The 19,408-nt window shown below is 46.9% G+C and overlaps 1 protein-coding gene across 1 annotated transcript in view; it reads right to left on the bottom strand.

The window, feature by feature from the left end:
- Positions 1 to 239: 239 nt before the first annotated feature.
- Positions 240 to 19,408, bottom strand: part of LOC123764818 (probable methyltransferase-like protein 25) — a 239,851-nt gene continuing 220,682 nt past the window's right edge. Inside the window, exon 7 of the mRNA XM_069302696.1 lies at positions 240 to 497. Coding sequence (XP_069158797.1) covers positions 390 to 497 — 108 coding nt within the window. The 3' untranslated portion in view covers positions 240 to 389. The remainder of the gene's footprint in view (positions 498 to 19,408) is intronic.

Here is a 19,408-nt window from a genome sequence, read left to right as displayed (position 1 = left end):
GGAACAAACTAAGTGAGAAGGTGGTGGAAGCCAAAACCGTAGTTTCAAAGCATTATATGACAAAGAGTACTGGAAAGATGGGACACCACGAGGATAGCTTTCATCCTGTAACTACACTTAGGTAATTACCAGTCATTTGTATAGATACTTGAGTGATATATTTCCTTTGTAGATATATAATTTTTCAGTACATTATTATTGAGTACATTATTTTTCGTAGGGAAACTGAAATTCAGGTATAGATATAACAAAATATATTCTCTGCTTAACAAGAAGATGTATTAGCTACAGGTCAAGTGATTCCTAAGTACAATTAGAGCACAACTGTGTGATAACTTGTCTAATTAATAATGACAATTCATAAAAGAAATTACATCATTCTTATGTGTTTAAGTGACTTGAATACTGTACTGAAGATTCCTAAGCGCAATTATACCATAACATCGTGGTGAGGTAACAGGATCAAACAGTTGAACCAGATAAGCACAAATATTCTCCTGAAAGAAAAAGAAACAATTTATGAACATGAAGTATACACACAAAATCACAGACTATGGTGTCCAAAAGAAAAATACTCATTATTTATAACAAGTGGAGAAGTACTGAGGTTATGGACAACTTTTCATAATATATATGTATTAAATCAGGTATAGCAGGCAGACTCTTTGAATGATTCCAGAGTACAGCTAGTTTGTCTGTGGCTTTTAAACCTCCATTATCTTTCAACAGTAAGGGGGGTAAACAGGCATGACGGTAGGTCATTTCCACCTCATCCCTCCTACTGGGGGTTTTGTGGGTCACTTTTGGGTGGAACATGTCTAAGTTGGCTAGCTTACTGGAGCCTTGAGTTGCAGGGCTGCCATTAGCAGTTAGAACTGCCTAATGAGATAAAACTGCAGATAGTTGTTTTGGGGCACTCTACTTTAATGGTGGTCTTCTTAGTCTGGATTCCTTGGAGATCCCTGGAGAGAGGGTTCTGGGAGTTGTTCTGCCTCCTGGCCTGGGGCCAGGCTTTCTTGTGAGAGCATGGACCAACAGACTATTGCTTGGAGTCGCCTGGTTTCATACAGTTCTCTGATTGTGCCTATGGTGCCTGTGCCTATGAAAATCAGCACCTCCAAAGGATACCTGATCAACCAGGCTGTAACTCATACGTCAGGCTGTGAGCAGCCGCGTCCAACAGCCTGGTTGATCAGTCCAGCAACCAGGAGGCCTGGTCGACGACCGGGCCGCGGGGACGCTAAGCCCCGGAAGCACCTCAAGGTAACCTCAAGGTATGGTTCCTCTACTCCTCATTGGGGTCTATTCTGCATTTCCTGCCATATCATTCGATCCTGTATGTTTTTTTACTGTGCAAATTTGGAACTTTGCTTTCCAGTATTTTCCATAATATATATTATGTAATATCTCTCTTGTCTCCTTTCCAGGGAGTACATTTTAAGAGCTTTGAGAGGGTCACAATAATTAAAGTATTTAACTACTCAAATGCGCTGCATTAAAATATAACACCCCTGTGGTATGCCAGAAATAAATTATTTATAAAAAAACAGCACTGAATGTAATGAAATGCCAGTTTCTGGATGAGCCTTGGAGGCTTCCTGAAGCTATCATCACTGATAAATGCCATACTACCTAGTGTCATCAGTTGCAGAATTATTTTTGCCTACCAGGGACCATGAGCTAGAACCTAGCCGGGAGTGCTGGCCTATTATCAGTTTACATTTAAAGGATATCATCTTTGCCATTACCAGGGAAGGTACTCAGAAAGATAGGTGAATGAAAACCAACCACGGCCTGGTTTAAAAATAAGTCAGTAGCCTCAAAATGAAAAAAACAGCGTTGAATGTAATGAAACAAAATTTTCTGGGTGAGTCCCGGAGCTATCCATGGCTGATATGGATACCTAACTATTTTGCATCAGTCGATGTGGGTGGAGTTCTAGGCCTACCGGGGACCACGAGTCAGAACCTGGCCCCCTCACAGAGGCACGGGGAGCAATGGCCCATAGAATTGCACATGTGATTTGGAGCATTCTATATCTGCCATCGACTGGGATAGGCACCCAGAAAGGTAAGCGCCACAAAACAAATCCCTATTCTGGTTAACAACGAAAATTGACAAACAAGTGGACAGAACTCCCCAAGAAAAATGAACTAACAAGCATGACGTCACACGAGCAGCGCCACATGTCTGCGCAGCTCCCCCCTCCCCGGGAGGGGGAAGGGGGAGCCCAAGACCCCCGCGCCGGCAATCCCCGCCCCAGTTCTGAGGCTGGATATCAAAACCGCGAAAAAAACGCCGACCGGAGGGCGGGAGGGTGCCAGGGAGCCTCCGGGACTCACCCAGAAAATGCCGTTTCATTACATTCAACGCTGGTTTTCTGGGGGGAGCCCCTATGGCTCCCCGGAGCAACTTCACCAAAGACCACCTAAGAAAGCAAGGGAACATACCCGGAAGGCGGTCGGTGCTCCACTCAACACGAAGTCGAGACAACAACCCAAGGAACCCCCCAGAAAGCAGCAGGCACATCCTATGCCAGAAAAAGGGAGATGGCTGCAGACAAACAAACCTAGGACCACAACCATAGGAGCAAAAAACCACTGCGCCTCAGAAGAGCATGAAGCTCCGCCACACGACCCCCAGAGGCCAATGCCAACAGGAAAAAAAAAAAGAGCCGTAGCAAAGCAATCCTGAACCGAAGGAGCCAACAAACCAAGGAGAAAGACAGGAGAGCACCCTGTCCAAAGACCAGGACGACACAGGCAGCACATGAGCAGGCCGGAGGTGAAACAACGCACGAGACAGCCTGTGAAACAGCGCAGAAGGAACATTGATACCGAAAGCTAGCAGCAGAAACCGATGTGCCAGACCCAGGAACGGCCCCAAGTGGCTCTACATCCTCCGCAAGCCAATCCTATGACAGCTCCAGGAGGGAAAAGAAATGCAGGACCGAAACCAAAAAGCCACGAGCACGCAATTTCACCACCACAAGTGCAGCCGACAGGGAAGGAACCCGCACAAAGTGCCGCCCCACACCAACATCCTGCAGAAGGGCAGGAGCGAAAAGACTATTAAGATGAGTAAAATCGCCCCCAGGAATGAGCAGCGCCGAGACAGCGCTAAGAGAAGAGACATGAACAAAAGAACAAGAAGGCCAAACACCCAGAAGCTGCCCGGACTAGGACCCATAAGCCCTAGAAAGGACCGGAGGGAAACCCCACCAAATGACGACAGACTTACCAGAAAACGGGAAGGAGCAAAACTGTCCCGAACCTTCGAGAACAAAAAGAAGCAAACACAAAGAACGAAGGCACAAAAAACCCAGTCGAAACCGAGACCAAACATCATGCAGAACCCCAAGAAGAGGGGGACATGATGGAGAAGGCCCATCCCAGAAAAAAGGGGCGAAGACCGTAGAAAAGCACCCACCGACAGGATGGAAGCAACGGGCATAATGGACAAGGAACTGAGCTCGGGGAGGGGCCGATGCCCAAAAGCTTGTGTGAAGAGGGGGGTCGGAAAAACCCCACTCCACAAAACCGCAAGCCCCGCCCATAGGGGTAGAAAAACCCCGGCAGGGACCAACGGGGCCTGAGGCCCCCCACCTTAGCCCCACCCCAGCCCCTGCAGGCCCCGGAGCCGAGCTGTCCCCCCCCCCAAAGCCCCAGCGTCAAGAAAAACCCCGGGGCATCCATGAAAAGCTCTAAGGAAGGGAGCCCACTGGGCTCTGGAACTTGAACTGAAACCAAATAATAGGCGAGGGGTGAGACGAAGAGCCCAAGCTCATCCCCAGCCAGCACAACGAGGCAAGGACAACGAGGTCAGGACAGAGAATCCAAGGAACATGGAAAAACCAGGCCCGGCACAGCAAGACCGGCAAGAAAGGAGGGCCCCTAGAGGGAGCACGGAAGGGCCGAACAAAATGCCACAACCATACCCTTACACACAGCCGCAGTACCAAAACCGCAGCAAAACGTCACCACACTCCCCGAGGAGGCGACAGGGAAGATAAAGATAAACCGTAACACGAGTGGCACACAAGGGGACACAGGCAGAAACTGAGTACCCAACCGAGCCACAGGGACGGTAGAAGAAACGTGCGCAGTGTAACAGGCAATCGATGGAACACATTAGGCACCCCACACCTTGGCTGACCCCATACACAGCCCCAAGAGCAGAGACGAGAGCGCCCAGGAAGCACAGAATCTGCACGTCAGGCAAACGACAGGGGACAGGTGGAACCAAAGAGCCAGAACCCAACCCTGCAAGCACATAACACCCTCGACACAGGAAAACACATCACCGAACAGGCACCTCCACCGTTGCACCGTGGAACAAGGTGGAGGCGGGGCCCCAAACTCAAGCATGGTTAGACAAGCATAGGAGAGGGGCAGGATGAGTACAGGCAGGAGCTGCCTCGTAAGGGCCAAGGAGCCACCCGCAGTCACCTGTGAACCGAGGAAGGAATCGGGTGATGAGAACAAGAGCTGCCATGTATGGGCCAATAGCCCTGCAGCAGGCACCTCGGTTGCTATGTTCCACGTTCTCAAGTACGTATGTACACTCATTCCTACTTCCAAAAACAAAAGCAGCGTCAGGACGAAGGAGACGCCAGACCGCACCAACTCACCTGCAGAACATAGGCGCTGAAGGGCCATGATGCAAGCCTATGACAACGTAGCCGCCAGAGGCGGCCAAGGCGCCCATGCCGGAGAGGAGGAGGGGAGCGGGAAAGGAGGTTCCCCCCCCCCCAAGATAAAATGGACGCAGAACACCAACACGTGTGCACACCACCCGGAACCAAAACAAACTCCCACTGCGCATGCGCAGGACACGAAAGAAAAGTAGCCCAACAAGGCGACAAGTAGCCAAACCGGCTACAAGTAGCCCAACCGGCTACAAGTAGCCTAATTCGGCCACAAGTAGCCCAATCCGGCATCTCGGACCAGAACAGAAGGAACCAGTATGGAGGCAAACTCCGGGTCACGCAGGAGGTAAGCCTTCGCAAAGGCCAACCGCACCGCGGGCAAAGAGATGCGGGTAGCCGAAAACCTCCGGAAGACGGAACCGAAGAAACCACAGGGACACGGAACCGAACCCGGGAATGAGCAGGACCCAAGTCCAAATCGTACGCAGAGGGAGAAAAGAAAACCCCACTCCTACCTTGAGGCTACCTTGAGGTGCTTCCGGGGCTTAGTGTCCCCGCGGCCCGGTCGTCGACCAGGCCTCCTGGTTGCTGGACTGATCAACCAGGCTGTTAGACGCGGCTGCTCGCAGCCTGACGTATGAGTCACTGCCTGGTTAATCAGGTATCCTTTGGAGGTGCTTATCCAGTTCTCTCTTGAACACTGTGAGGGGTTTGCCAGTTATGCCCCTTATGTGTAGTGGAAGCGTGTTGAACAGTCTCGGGCCTCTGATGTTGATAGAGTTCTCTCTCAGAGTACCTGTTGCACCTCTGCTTTTCAACGGGGGTATTCTGCACATCCTGCCATGTCTTCTGGTCTCATGTGGTGTTATTTCTGTGTGCAGGTTTGGGACCAGCCCCTCAATTATTTTCCACGTGTAAATTATTATGTATCTCTCCCGCCTGCGCTCAAGGGAGTACAGATTTAGGCTCTTTAGTCGGTCCCAGTAGTTTAGATGTTTTACTGAGTGGATTCTAGCAGTAAAGGATCTCTGCACGCTCTCTAGGTCAGCAATTTCTCCAGCTTTGAAAGGGGCTGTCATTGTGCAGCAGTACTCCACTCTAGAGAGCACAAGCGTTTTGAAAAGTATCATCATCGGTATAGCATCTCTAGTGTGAAAAGTTCTTGTTATCCAACCTGTCATTTTTCTTGCAGTTGCGACGGCTACTTTATTGTGTTCTTTAAAGGTAAGGTCTTCCGACATGAGTACACCCAGGTCCTTTACATTGCCTTTTCGTTCTATGTTATGATTTGCCTGCGTTTTGTACGTGGTTTCTGTTTTTATATTTTCAATTTTTCCGTAGCGCATGAGCTGAAACTTATCCTCGTTGAATACCATATTATTTTCTGTAGCCCATAGAAAGACCTGATCTACATCTGATTGGAGGTTTGCCGTGTCCTCTATGTTGCCAACTCTCATGAAAATCCTAGTGTCATCTGCAAAGGATGATACAGTGCTATAGGTTGTGTTCTGGTCTATGTCCGATATGAGGATGAGAAAAAGTACTGGAGCAAGCACAGTACCCTGGGGGACTGAGCTCTTCACGGTTGATGGGCTGGATTTTATTTTGTTGACTATTACACATTGGGTTCTGTCAGTCAGGAAATTGTAGATCCATCTGCCTATTTTCCCGGTAATTCCTTTTGAACGCATTTTATGTGCAATAACACCATGGTCACATTTATCAAAAGCTTTTGCGAAATCTGTGTAAATTACATCAGCGTTTTGTTTGTCTTCCATAGCATCTAATGCCATATCATAGTGGTCCAGCAACTGCGACAGGCAAGAGCGCCCTGTTCTGAAACCATGTTGTCCGGGGTTATGGAGATGCTGTGATTCCATGTATTTTGTGATCTTACTCCTTAGCACTCTCTCACAAATTTTTATGATGTGCGATGTTAGTGCTATCGGTCTGTAATTTTTTGCCTCTGCCTTATTTCCTCCTTTATGGAGTGGTGCTATCTCTGCTGTTTTTAGTATGTCAGGGATAACGCCAGTATCTAGGCTTTGTCTCCACAGAATGTGAAGGGCCTGCGATAGTGGTTTTTTACAGTTCTTGATGAATATGGAGTTCCAAGAATCCGGGCCTGGTGCAGAGTGCATAGGCATACTGTTTATGGCTTCTTCAAAATCTAGTGGGGATAGGGCGACGTCTGATATGTGATTTGATGTTGGTATCATATCCATGAAAAATTCATTTGGGTTATCAATCTTTAGTGCATTTAATGGCTCACTGAAAACAGAGTCGTACTGCTTCCTCAGTAACTCGCTCATTTCTTTGTTGTCATCTGTGAAAGTTCCATCTCCCTTTCGCAGGGGCCTGATACTAGATGTGGTTTTTGATCTTGATTTTGCATAGGAGAAAAAATATTTCGGATTTCTCTCTATTTCACTGATGGCCTTTTGCTCTCTTTGCCTCTCCTGGGTTTTGTATGATTCTTGTAGCTTGAGTTCAATTGTTTCTATTTCTCTACCTAACCTTCTACGCCGTTCTTGAGATAGGGTGCGACTCTCAAGTTGTTCCGCGATTCGTTTTCTTCGCCTATATAGGGAACGACGTTCCCGTTCCAATCTGCATCTCTTTCTCTTTTTTCTTAGGGGTATGCGGTTTGAACATATTTCTAGTGCTACTGAGCTTATTTTTTCCAGGCACTGGTTCAGGTTTGCATTTCCTAGCTGTTCTTCCCAGTTTATTTCTGTGAAGTCCTGGTTTATTTGCTCCCAGTTTATCCGTTTATTATTGAAGTTGAATTTGCTGAAATCTCCTCCACCGGGAATCTGGACTGGTTTTGAAGGTCCATTTCCCATGGTTGTCAGAACTTCAATTAAGTTGTGATCTGAGTAACAGGTATTTGTAATCATTATGTTCCCGATCAACTCATCATTATTAGTGAAAATGAGGTCCAGCGTGTTCTCCTTCCTAGTTGGTTCTACTATTTGCTGGTTTAAGGCAAACCTATCGCACATCCGTAGCAGGTCATTTGCATGTGCCTGCTCATTTAGGCTACTTCCTGGTATTCTTTCTGATATTACTGTATTAGCCAGGTGCTTCCATTTCAGGTGCCGTAGGTTGAAGTCCCCAAGCAGGATGATGTTCGGAGCTGGATTTGTGAGGTTTTCCAAGCAGTGTTCTATTTTCATTAGTTGGTCTTTAAACTGCTGAGGGTTTGCCTCCGGTGACTTATATACAAGGACAACAACTACATTTAGGATCTCTATTTTGACTATCAGCACTTCCACCATATCATTTGAGGTGTTTAGCAGCTCAGTACAGATGAGTGTGTCTTTGATGTAGAGGCTGACCCCACCCTGAAGCCGGTGTTTCCTATCACATCTCAAGAGATTGTATTCTGAGATCCATATTTCACCATCAAGGTAGTCCTTTGTGTGAGTTTCCGTTAGGGCTGCAAACACTGCATTTGCCTCATGAAGGAGACCATCTATAAAATGAACTTTGTTGGATTTGCGTGTTTTTATACCCTGGATGTTGGCAAATATAAATGATGTTATCGTGTTAGTGGAAGTGCTGGATGCTTTAATTGGTGTTAATATCTGAGGCTCTGGTAAGGAGGCCACTGTGTTTGCGTCCTCTCTAGCATTTGACCGAGTTGGTGGTAGAGTCTGGTCATTTTTAGCCATTCTTCTCCTCCTCCTCCTCTTGCTAAAAAATTATCCCGGTTGATGGAGTAGTGGCTGTTTTCATAGTGGTAGTCTGTCGGTTTTATTCGCCTGGTACCTCTTATATGAAAAGCTGGACATTCAGCATTGAAGCACTCTTTCCTGTCCAAAGAGTTCTTGCAAATTTCTGGGTGAAAGAATTCACAGCTTTTGGTACATTTACCTGTATTGAGGAGGTTTCTGCACTTTCTAGGGTGATCGTGTGTACATGTTCCATTTATTCTTCCCGATTCCCCATGCTTACAGGTAGCCCATCTGTAATACCAACAGATTTTGGGGCCTTGTTTTGTTTGTTTCCCTCTGCCAGGGACCGCACTCTGCTGCGGCGCCCCCGACACTGTGCCCTGCTCCGGTGCCTGTGACACCGCGCTCTGCTCCGGTGCCTGTGACACCGCGCTCTGCTCTGGTGCCTGTGACACCGCGCTCTGCTCCGGTGCCTGTGACACCGCGCTCTGCTCCGGTGCCTGTGACACCGCGCTCTGCTCCGGTGCCTGTGACACCGCGCTCTGCTCCGGTGCCTGTGACACCGCGCTCTGCTCAGGGGTCCCCGACTCCGTGCCCTGCTCAGGCATCCCCGACTCCGCGCCCTGCTCAGGCATCCCCGACTCCGCGCCCTGCTCAGGCATCCCCGACTCCGCGCCCTGCTCAGGCATCCCCGACTCCGCGCCCTGCTCAGGCATCCCCGACTCCGCGCCCTGCTCAGGCGCCGCTGCCACCGAGCTCTGTGCTACAGCTGGTTGTACCTTGGTGTCATGTACAGTTTGTTTGAAGACATTAGAAATTGCTATGCAGGCATTAATTAGTAATTCTCTGTTTTCGGCGGGAGTTTTATCCAGGATTTCCATCAATTTCAAAAAAGTTACATCATCCTTTTTGCAGAGCCAGTACACAGAGTGGTCACTGGGACCATTTCTCCTTGAATTGTTAGTCATGTTGGCACATTTTTTGTGTATGGCTGCTGAACAGAGTTGGCATTGAAAGCTCTGTTGGTAATCTACCTTCATGTTGCATTCTATGCACGTTTTTATCAAAGCCATTTTTTGAACACTTCTGTTCAGTGGTGATGGTCTTACAAGGTGGGGTGTTGACCGGTGGGGGAGTTGACCGCGGGTGCTGGCCGTGGGAGCTGGCCGTGGGTGTTGATCGTGGGTGTTTACCAACTTGAGATAGGCCTGGAAGAGGCTGTATGGACGGCCAGTGTTGCTACCACGTGTCGCACTCTTAATTTGTTTTGTTCACTTGTTAGATTACATTACTTGCATTTTCCCACTAGTTATCATACAGTAGAGGCGTCTAGTTTCTGTGTCTGGGCACTAGTTACCTGAGTACGTTACACTATTTGAAAGAATACACACACAAGAGGGTACTGGGGTGGGCCTACCTCCAAGTGGCCCTTGTTTACATACACACGACGGACTTATTTTGTGTGTAATTTGTTCACTTGATATTAGACTATGTTATCTTAATTTTTGTTATAATAGACACTGGTTTTGCATAGAGAGCTTAGCACTATGGGCACTGATTACTTGATGTTTCAATAGCGGGAGATGATTTATTGACGACTTGGCAACTATCGCCTAAGGCCTCCTGGCACCACGAGGGCAGGCCTTGACTACACACGAAGTTCACTTATTTTTCCTTTAACACAAACGGTCGGATGGTAATCACTATGATATATTGGTTAATAGGTTGAGACACACTTTAAAAGTTATCTGACTGTGTTTAGTTCCTGTATCACTGAAATGTCCCTAGTTATATATTGTTTTCCGCGGAGCTCGCACCGCGTGGCCCTTCCCCTCTCACACCCAAAAACACCACTCCTTGCAACAGTAAGCCCCGTGCAGAAAGATGGAAATCCAGGCGGGGCCCAAGGCCCCCAAGTCCGCTCCTCCCCAACCCCAGGAGCCTCTACACCAGGCCCCGGGGCCGAGTCGACCTCCAAAGCCCCTGCCTCACAAGAAAAAGCCGGGGCAGCCGAGAGAGCTGGAAGTGAAGGGGCCCACTGGTCAGACCCCGGAGCATCGGCCGGAGGAATAGACTCGAATGCCTCCGCAGCTACCCCGGACGGGGCAACCCCCGAAACTGCCCAAGTCTCAGAAACCTCTAACCCCGCCCCGACCCCGAAGCTTGCAGACGCTTAGGGGCCGGAAGCAGGAAGGGGGGGGGGGGGAGGACAAAATGAACCACCGAAGGGAAAAAACAAGGGGGCGTGGACGGAACCAAGGCCGAAGCGACCAAAACTCCCAAGTCCGGGTTCCTACACAAAGCGGGGCAGCCACGGGGCGTCTGGGGAAGCGACAACCTACCCTGTAACGCGCGAGCTGCCTGCACCCAAGGGAATTCATCAGCAGACTAGGTGAATTGAGTCACGAACAAGCAACAAAGCTCGCAGGACTCAGGGTCAAATGTGTCACCGACCCAACAGGCAGCATGATGGAGGCAAAAACAAGGACAGTCACCCTGAGACAAAGGGACAGAGCAACCCTCAACTCGCACAAAGCGAGAGGGAACGCAAGGCTCTCCACTATCGGACCCGAGAGACCCTGTGGGGTTTCCCAGGGGCCCCTAGACTGGGTCTGCTAATGGTTATCCCAGGCAGGGCACTGCTAACCGGTGCCCCAAACTACCAAGCAAACTGCTAAAGCTGAACCCATGGGACGTGTCCACCCGTGAGGGCGAAGCAGGGGGTGCCACCACAAAAACGACCCTAATATAAGGGGGGGGGGGGGGGGGAGGGGACACAAGGTAGACCCCCCTATTAGGCAAAAACAAATATAAAAGAAAAACCGCACAAGTGGACAACGTACCCAGAGGGAACAAAGCCGGCCGCTGTTATAGGTGAAAACTAGCTACGCAGTACCCTGCGCCCTTTATCCTACTTACCTTTCTGGGTGCCTGTCCCAGTCGATGGCAGATATAGAATGCTCCAAATCGCATGTGCAATTCTATTGGCCATTGCTCACCGTGACTCTGTGAGGGGGCCAGGTTCTGGCTCGTGGTCCCTGGTAGGCCTAGAACTCCACCCACATCGACTGATGCAAATGCAAACCCTTGAACTATATGTTTAACACATCTCTAACCCTGTCCATGGAGGACAGAAGAAAATGTATATATGCTGGTTATTGTAAATGTGTGGCCACGTTTGTGGTAGAAAATAATAAAGTGAAGGTAAACAAGGGAGGAATACCCCTAAACACTCGGGGTGGCCAAACGCCAAGCAGCGAAAAGCCAACAGAGGTAGACCTAAGGTGACTTGTGAAAGGCAACCCCAAGCCCCAAGGGCGGTACTTATTGGGCACTCAGGGAAGGTGACCCTAAGAACATGCAGCCCGAGTACCTTAGAATACTACTCCCAGCTCACACGACCACCGTAAGAGCAGCACTGAAAACAAATCACAGCACTGAAAACAAATCACAGCACTGAGACAAGACCGGAGCTGGAGCCACACGACCATGCACTATCCCATCAGACTAGGAACTGGGGCGGGGATCGTCGGCAGGGGGGGTCTGGGGCTCCCCCTTCCCCCTCCCGGGAAGGGGGGAGCTGCGCAGACATGCGGCGCGGCTCGTGTGACGTCATGCTTGTTAGTTCGTTTTTCTTGGGGAGTTCTATCCACTCGTTTGTCAATTTTCGTTGTTAACCAGAATAGGGGTTTGTTTTGTGGCGCTTACCTTTCTGGGTGCCTGTCCCAGTCGATGGCAGATATAGAATGCTCCAAATCACATGTGCAATTCTATGGGCCATTTCTCACCGTGCCTCTGTGAGGGGGCCAGGTTCTGGCTCGTGGTCCCCGGTAGGCCTAGAACTCCACCCACATTGACTGATGCAAAATAGTTAGGGTATCCATATTAGCCATGGATAGCTCCGGGGAGCAGTAGGGGCTCCCCCCAGAAAAAATAATAATCCCTCAAGAAGAAAAGAAACAACCAAAACGCATACAATTCAGCCACAGTGGTGTCCTTCTATTGTGACATACTTGAAGCAGGTAATAAGCCACCTGCAATAAGTTGCAGCTGGAATGCATACCTGTTGGTATCATCAAGATGGTGCATGAATGGCTCATCAAAATTATCCATAAAATATTCACTTTCACTCACATCTTCACCTGTATAAGGTAAAATGGGTGCAACACCAACATCAGTATCATCAAACTGTGGTGTGTGTGGTACAAAATTATCACAGTCCTCCCTCAAGAATTCATCCATGTTTCTTCTACTGGTGCCACTACCACTGGCCTAGTAACACCGTGGAATCCGAAAACACTCGGTTCATCTATGCTACTTGTATCAGAAGTAACAGCACTGAACCCAGAAAACCATTCATCTATAGTATCACTTCATTAAAAAATTGAAGATGACACGGGTGGTGATACAGTGCATCTTCACTCTAACGAACCTCGCTCTATCAAATTCCCGGATGATTGGAACAAATTGAATTTGGTACTAAATATTCACTGGAACATACAAATATTCGATTAAGTGAGGATTGTTCGTCCAAGTGATCACCGAGACCGAGCTGTCATAGTTGATGACAGCCATTGTCATCAACTATGATTCACCAAAGTGTAAACAGTTTTACAGTTATATTTTGCTTACCCATTGTTTCCAGTGAGAAATGGTTGAAGGATGATAAAATAGTATCAGGGGAGGCAGGTGATATCAGTGGTGGAAGTTGTTGTCAGGGGAGGCAGGTGGTGTCAGTGGTGGAAGTTGTTGTCAGGGGAGGCAAGTGGTGTCAGTGGTGGAAATTGTTAGGAGAGGCAGGTGGTGTCAGTGGTAGAAGTTGTTGTCAGGGGAGGAAGTTGTTATCCGGGTAGGCAGGTGGTGTCAGCGGTGGAAGTTGTTGTCAGGGGAGGCAGGTGGTGTCAGTGGTGAGCTCTGGTTATCAGTTAATTGGCTGGTGCCTCGATGCTTCACTCACTATCTGCTTTTCACCAAATTAGCTGAGAAAATGTTACCATTTCAGTTGCTTGTAACACATTGCTCTATCATATTCCATAGTCAAAATAAAGAATTCATTATAAATGGTGGTGTCAGTGGTGAGGGGATGTATTAGCGGGGTGGAAAGGCATCAGGGAAGAAGGGTGAGTAGAGAAGTGTCACCAAGTCTGGCCTCTGCTGACTACTGCACCACGTGCCTCCCTCAATACTAACACACTTTATGCTTTTCACAAAATTAGGAGAGAAAATTTTATCATTTCAGTGGCTTGTAACACATTGCTCTATCATAATCCTTGGTCAAAATGATGAATTCATAATAAATTGTGGTGTCAGTGGTGAGGGGATGTATGGGGAAGTTAAGGAGGCTGCTAGCCTCTATGCAGTCAATATTATCGGAGTTTGGTCAAGGTCTGGGTCCAAGGCCTGGTCTGAGGTCTGGACTGAGGCCTGGTCTGAAGTCTAGCCTGAAGTCTGGCCTGAGGCCTGGCCTGAAGTCTGGCCTGAGGCCTGGTCTGAGGTCTGATCTGAGGTCTGGCCTGAGGCCTTATCTGGCCTGGTCTGAGGTCTGGTCTGAGGTCTGGCTTGAGGCCTGGTCTGAGGTCTGGCCTGAGGCCTGGTCTGGGGTCTGGCCTGAGGCCTGGTCTGAGGTCTTGCCTGAGGCCTGGCCTGAGGCCTGGTTTGAGGTCTGGCCTGAGGCCTGGTCTGAGGTCTGGCCTGAGGCCTGGTCTGGTCTGTGGTCTGAGGTCTGGCCTGAGGCCTGGTCTGGTCTGTGGTCTGGCCTGAGGCCTGGTCCAAGGTCTGGCCTGAGGCCTGGACCAAGGTCTGGCCTGATGCCTGGTCTGAGGTCTGGCCTGAAACCTTATCTGGCCTAGTCTGAGGTCTGGCCTGAGGCCTGATCTGGCCCGAGGTCTGGGCTGGTCTGAAGTCTGGCCCAACTGATCAAGCCTGCTAGTCTGGCTGCCAATCCCCCCCCCCTCTACTATTGACATGCTACACCCCCCCACACCCTCCAGCACCTGACTACCAACGGCCGGCCCTGAACCCCTACCCCTACTACTAGTGGCCCGCCAACTGCCCCCTCCTCTTGTCAGTTTGTTGAGAAAATTTTGTGATTTCTCTCGATTGAATTCAATAAGCTGAAATGTAGCATTTTTATTCCAAATTGTTTGTAAGTGAAACATCACTGGTGCAAGAACTGAACCCTGTGGTAGTCCACTTGTGACATTTCTCCATTCCGATACATTGCCTCTGATTACTGCCCTCATTTTTCTATCAGTCAGAAAATTTTTCATCCATGATAGAAGCTTACCTGTCACCCCTCCAATATTTTCCAGTTTCCAGAACAACCTCTTATGTGGAACTCTGTCGAAAGCCTTTTTTAGGTCCAGATAGATGCATTCAACCCAACCATCTCTTTCCTGTAATATCTCTGTGGCTCGATCATAGAAACTGAGTAAATTCGATACACAGGATCTTCCAGATTGAAAACCATACTGTCTGTCTGATATTATATCATTTCTCTCTAGGTGTTCTACCCATTTAGTTTTGATTAGTTTTTCCAATACTTTCACTATTACACTTGTCAATGATACAGGTCTATAATTGAGGGGGTCTTCCCTGCTGCCACTTTTGTAGATTGGAACTATGTTAGCCTGTTTCCACACGTCTGCTACGATTCCTGTACACAGGGATGCCTGAAAGATCAGGTGAAGTGGAATGCAGAGCTCAGATGCACATTCTCTCAGAACCCATGGTGAAACGCCATCTGGGCCAGCTGCTTTGTTCTTACCGAGCTCCTTGAGCATTTTTTCCACTTCGTCTCTAGACACCTCTATGTGCTCTATGTTGTTCTCTGGAATTCTTATTGTATCTGGTTCCCTAAAGATTTCATTTTGTACAAACACACTTTGGAACTTTTCGTTTAGTGTTTCACACATTTCCTTTTCATCATCCGTGAATCTATTTCCCATTTTCAACCTCTGAATATTATCCTTTACCTGCAATTTGTTGTTTATGAATTTATAGAATAGACCTGGTTCTGTTTTACATTTGTCTGCAATCCCTTTTTCAAAATTTCTTTCTGCCTCTCTCCTCACTGCCGTGTAGTTGTTTCTCGCATCTTTGTATCGCTGGTATGTTTGGGGGTTCGGCCTCTTCCTGTATTGATTCCATTTTTGTGTCTTTTGGTCTCTAGCCCTCTCGCAATTTCTATTGAACCAATCCTGTTTCCTAGTTCTGCATCTCTGTTTTGGTATAAATTTTTTTGTGCCTTTATCATATATTTCACAAAACTTGACATACATCTCATTCACTTCCTTGCCTAGCATCAAGTCTGTCCAATTATACTCACTAAAAAAATTTCTAAGGTCACCATAATGTCCTCTCCTGAAGTCTGGTTTTTCAACTGCTTCAACCTCCTTATTTTCTTCCAGCTTATAACACATTGCATTCTTTATTCTAAAAAAGACATGGTCACTTTTACCCAAGGGAGGAAGGTACTGAATGTCAAATATCTCTTCCTCCTTCCTGGTAAATATCAAATCTAGCATGGAGGGAACGTCCCCTTCCCTCATCCTCGTAGCTTGTTTAACATGTTGATACAAGAATGTTTCCAGGATGAGGTCTACAAATTTACAGGTCCAAAAATCTTCTGTTTTAGCTTCATATGCTTCCCAGTCTATGGATTTCAAGTTGAAGTCACCGACTATCAACAGTTGTGATCTATCGTTATCCGCTCTCGCTATAATCTCTCTCATTATTGTTATAAGACCTTCACGTTTACTATCTAGCTCCTCCTTTGACCATGTGCTGCTTGGCGGTGGACTATATGCATTTATTATCATTAGTTTATCATCCCCATGGCAGATCTCTAGTGCTATTATGTCAACTTCTTGTGGATTGGCAGTCATTATTTCGTTCACCTTTAGGTGTTCTTTTACCAGCACAGCAACGCCACCGCCTTTCCTAATTTTTCTGTCCCGTCTCCAAATTGAGTAGCCCCTTGGGAATATGACCTCATTTAAAATTACATCTTCAAGTTTTGTCTCCGTGAATGCAACAATGTCTGGTGTCTGCAGCTGTATTACATCACTTAACTCCAGTACTGTATCTTCGATCTCACTCCATCTATGTTGGTGTATGCAATCTTCAGGAACTTGTTCCCCCTCTCCTTATTCTTCACTCCCCCTCTCTCTATTGATTTTGTTGGTTTGCCTTTATGTACCACTTTACTGGTTTGCCTACCCCTATCACTTTGTAGAAAAAAGAATTGATTTCTTCTTCATTCCTGCTCTCATTTAAACGTTTTGCCTCGGCGAGGTTCAGTTTCAGCTTCTCTCTATCTTCTTTTAAAAGATCTCGTCTTAACGACCACCCTTTCACATCCTCATCACTTTGTAATTTTCTAGCATTCCTTAGTACTTCTTCCATCTGTTTGGCACCGTTTAGGGTGATCCTCAAAGGTCGATCTTTCCCTTTTACGTACCTGCCTATTCTCCTGTAGTCGCACACATTCTCTATGGTTGTAAGACCTTCCACGAGGCCAACAATTTTATCTACTACTTTAGCTTCTTCTACAGCTCTTTCTGACCTAGATGTTATCGCCTTTTCTTTGCAGCCAAAAATGATCAGGGACTTACTCCGATCAACTGTGTTTTGCACCAACTTCGGGTTAGATGCCAATTCTTTCCTCACTTCCAGCCTAATGTTTGTTTTATCTTGGTTGCTGCAGTGTTTGACTTCTTTTACTGCTTCTTCAATTTTTTCCTTCTCCTTGGCCACTTGTGCATAAGTGAGTTGCATATCTTTCTTGCACTGTTCTATTCCCTGTGTAACTGCCTCCATCTGTGCTGACAAAAGCTGTTTCTCCTGTTGAATTTCCTTGCCTAACCTATTGTAGTCATTTATGTTTAAATTTACTTTAACTTCTTCCAAAGCTATTTTTAAGAGTTTATTTTCTTCTTCCATGGCTTTGCAATTTGTTTCCAATTGATTCTTATCCTTGCGCAAGTCTTTCACTAAACCCTCAAGACATAAAACTTTGCTATTCAAATGGTCATTACTTTCTTTCAATTTACTAATTATTTCTACATGAGAGTTCACTATAGTATCTAAATTTACCAACTTGTTATGTAGACTGCTAATATCAATGCTTTCTTCATTGAATCCCTCAAAATCAAGCTCTGTTTTGTTTTTCCCCTTGCCAGTGGCCATCTTGAATGTTCTTCTCTGCACTGTAAACACTAGGGCAACTTTTTCTCATCCGATTTTTCACTTCCCTTAGCACTTTCCTGTTATCTCACCTATTTTTCAAGAGCACTATACCTTTATGTTCTCTGGGACACCACTCACTACCATCAACCTGTACTACAATACTTAGGATTGTTGAAATATGCTGGAGCTCCTCTGCTGCAAGTGTTGACTCTAGGGGTGTCACCTTTTTCCTGTGTGGCCACCTTTTATTGACTGCACTCACCATACCAGCTTAGTGGTTCGCTATGGTGAAGACAAATGTAGATACTTATATATAACGTGTGTATAGAGGGTATAAACAGCAAGAGGAGTAGGTTGGGAGCTGCCATTTTGGTGAGGGCGATGGCGTCGTCTGCACGTTTTATCATGTTGTTTACTGGTGACCACGATGGTCTTTGGGCACCATACCAGTTCACATGTACAAGTATGGTGAATAAAACAGGTAGATATTTATATATAATGTGTGTATATAGCATAATAACACCACAAACAGTATTGTTGGAGGAGAAATATTAGTGCGTTTGGCCTTGAGGGCGGCAGCCAGCTGACTGTGTGAGGTCCTACGTCTTTGTGCCTTTACTCACCATACAAGCTTAGATGGACAGTTATGGTGAACAAAACATGTAAATACTTATATATAACGTCTGTATATAAAAGCAAAAACAGTATGGTGGGAGGAGAATGGTGGCAAGTCAGGTGAGGTGAGGGAGGGAGGGAGTGGCAGCCAGTGGCGGGCTGCCACTGTCACTCAGCATACCAACTTAGTGGTTCGTTATGGTGAACATGAATGTAGATACTGATATACAGCGTCTGTATATAGTGAATAAAAGCAAAAACAGTATTGTGGGAGGAGAATGTGGGTGAGTCAGGTGACTTGAAGGAGGGAGGAAGTAGCAGCCAGTGGCGGGCTGCCACTGGCATTGCCACTCAGCATGCCAACTTAGTGGTTCGTTATGGTGAACACGAATGTAGATACTTATATATAACATCTATATATAGTGAATAAAAGCAAAAACAGTATGGTGGGAGGAGAATGTGGGTGAGTGAGGTGTTGAGGGAGGGCGTGAGTGGCTGGCTGGTACACGGCGGTCACTCCTCGTTACTTTTTGACTCATAATAGCAACTCAGTGGTTCATTATGGTGAACAAAACATGCAGATACTTATATATAACCTGTGTGTATAGTGTAATAACCAACAAAGTATTTGTTTACTGTTTGATGAACATAATTGAATCAACAATATGCACACCATATTTTTGAGTACAGCGATGATTCACTCATTTTATTATATAAATGTATCACACTACACACTATTGAATAATATTACAGCAAAAAAACTACGAAAAATCAATCAGAGACATTGAAATAATTAGGTAATTATCTCTATGGCAACCCCGGCCTGACAGCTGGCAAGCAACAGACCGCCTGGGACGCATGCTGAGTCAGCGCCTGTTTTTTGCCAGACTTCCCCGCCCTATAGCGGGCAATATATGCCACTTACGATTTTTTTTATTATTTTTCCCATGATCAGTGAACACAAATTAACAGGTTAGGAAGAATTTTTTTTTTTTTTTTTTTTTTTATGCGCCTGTGGGTGTCAAATGGTATATAGCCATGCACCATTTAAGGGTTAAGAACCGTCAGTCCGTCGAGATCGGATTCAGTGACGAAAGGGGGATTGACAATAAAAGGTTCCCCGCGCTCGAGACGCTGGGTACTACAGTTCTACGGGTGCAAGAGTATGCCTCCTCAAGCACCCGGGCATCAAAATAGAAGAAGTCCAAAGGAATAACCAAAAGAAGCAACAGGTTGGCAGGAAACGACAAACAGATAGGAGAAGAGGGGGAGAAAA

This window comes from Procambarus clarkii, chromosome 48, assembly GCF_040958095.1.
Source record: "Procambarus clarkii isolate CNS0578487 chromosome 48, FALCON_Pclarkii_2.0, whole genome shotgun sequence".
NCBI lineage: Eukaryota > Metazoa > Arthropoda > Malacostraca > Decapoda > Cambaridae > Procambarus > Procambarus clarkii.
The sequence above is the reverse complement of the archived record's forward strand: the minus strand, read 5'-3'. Positions and strand labels throughout refer to the sequence as shown.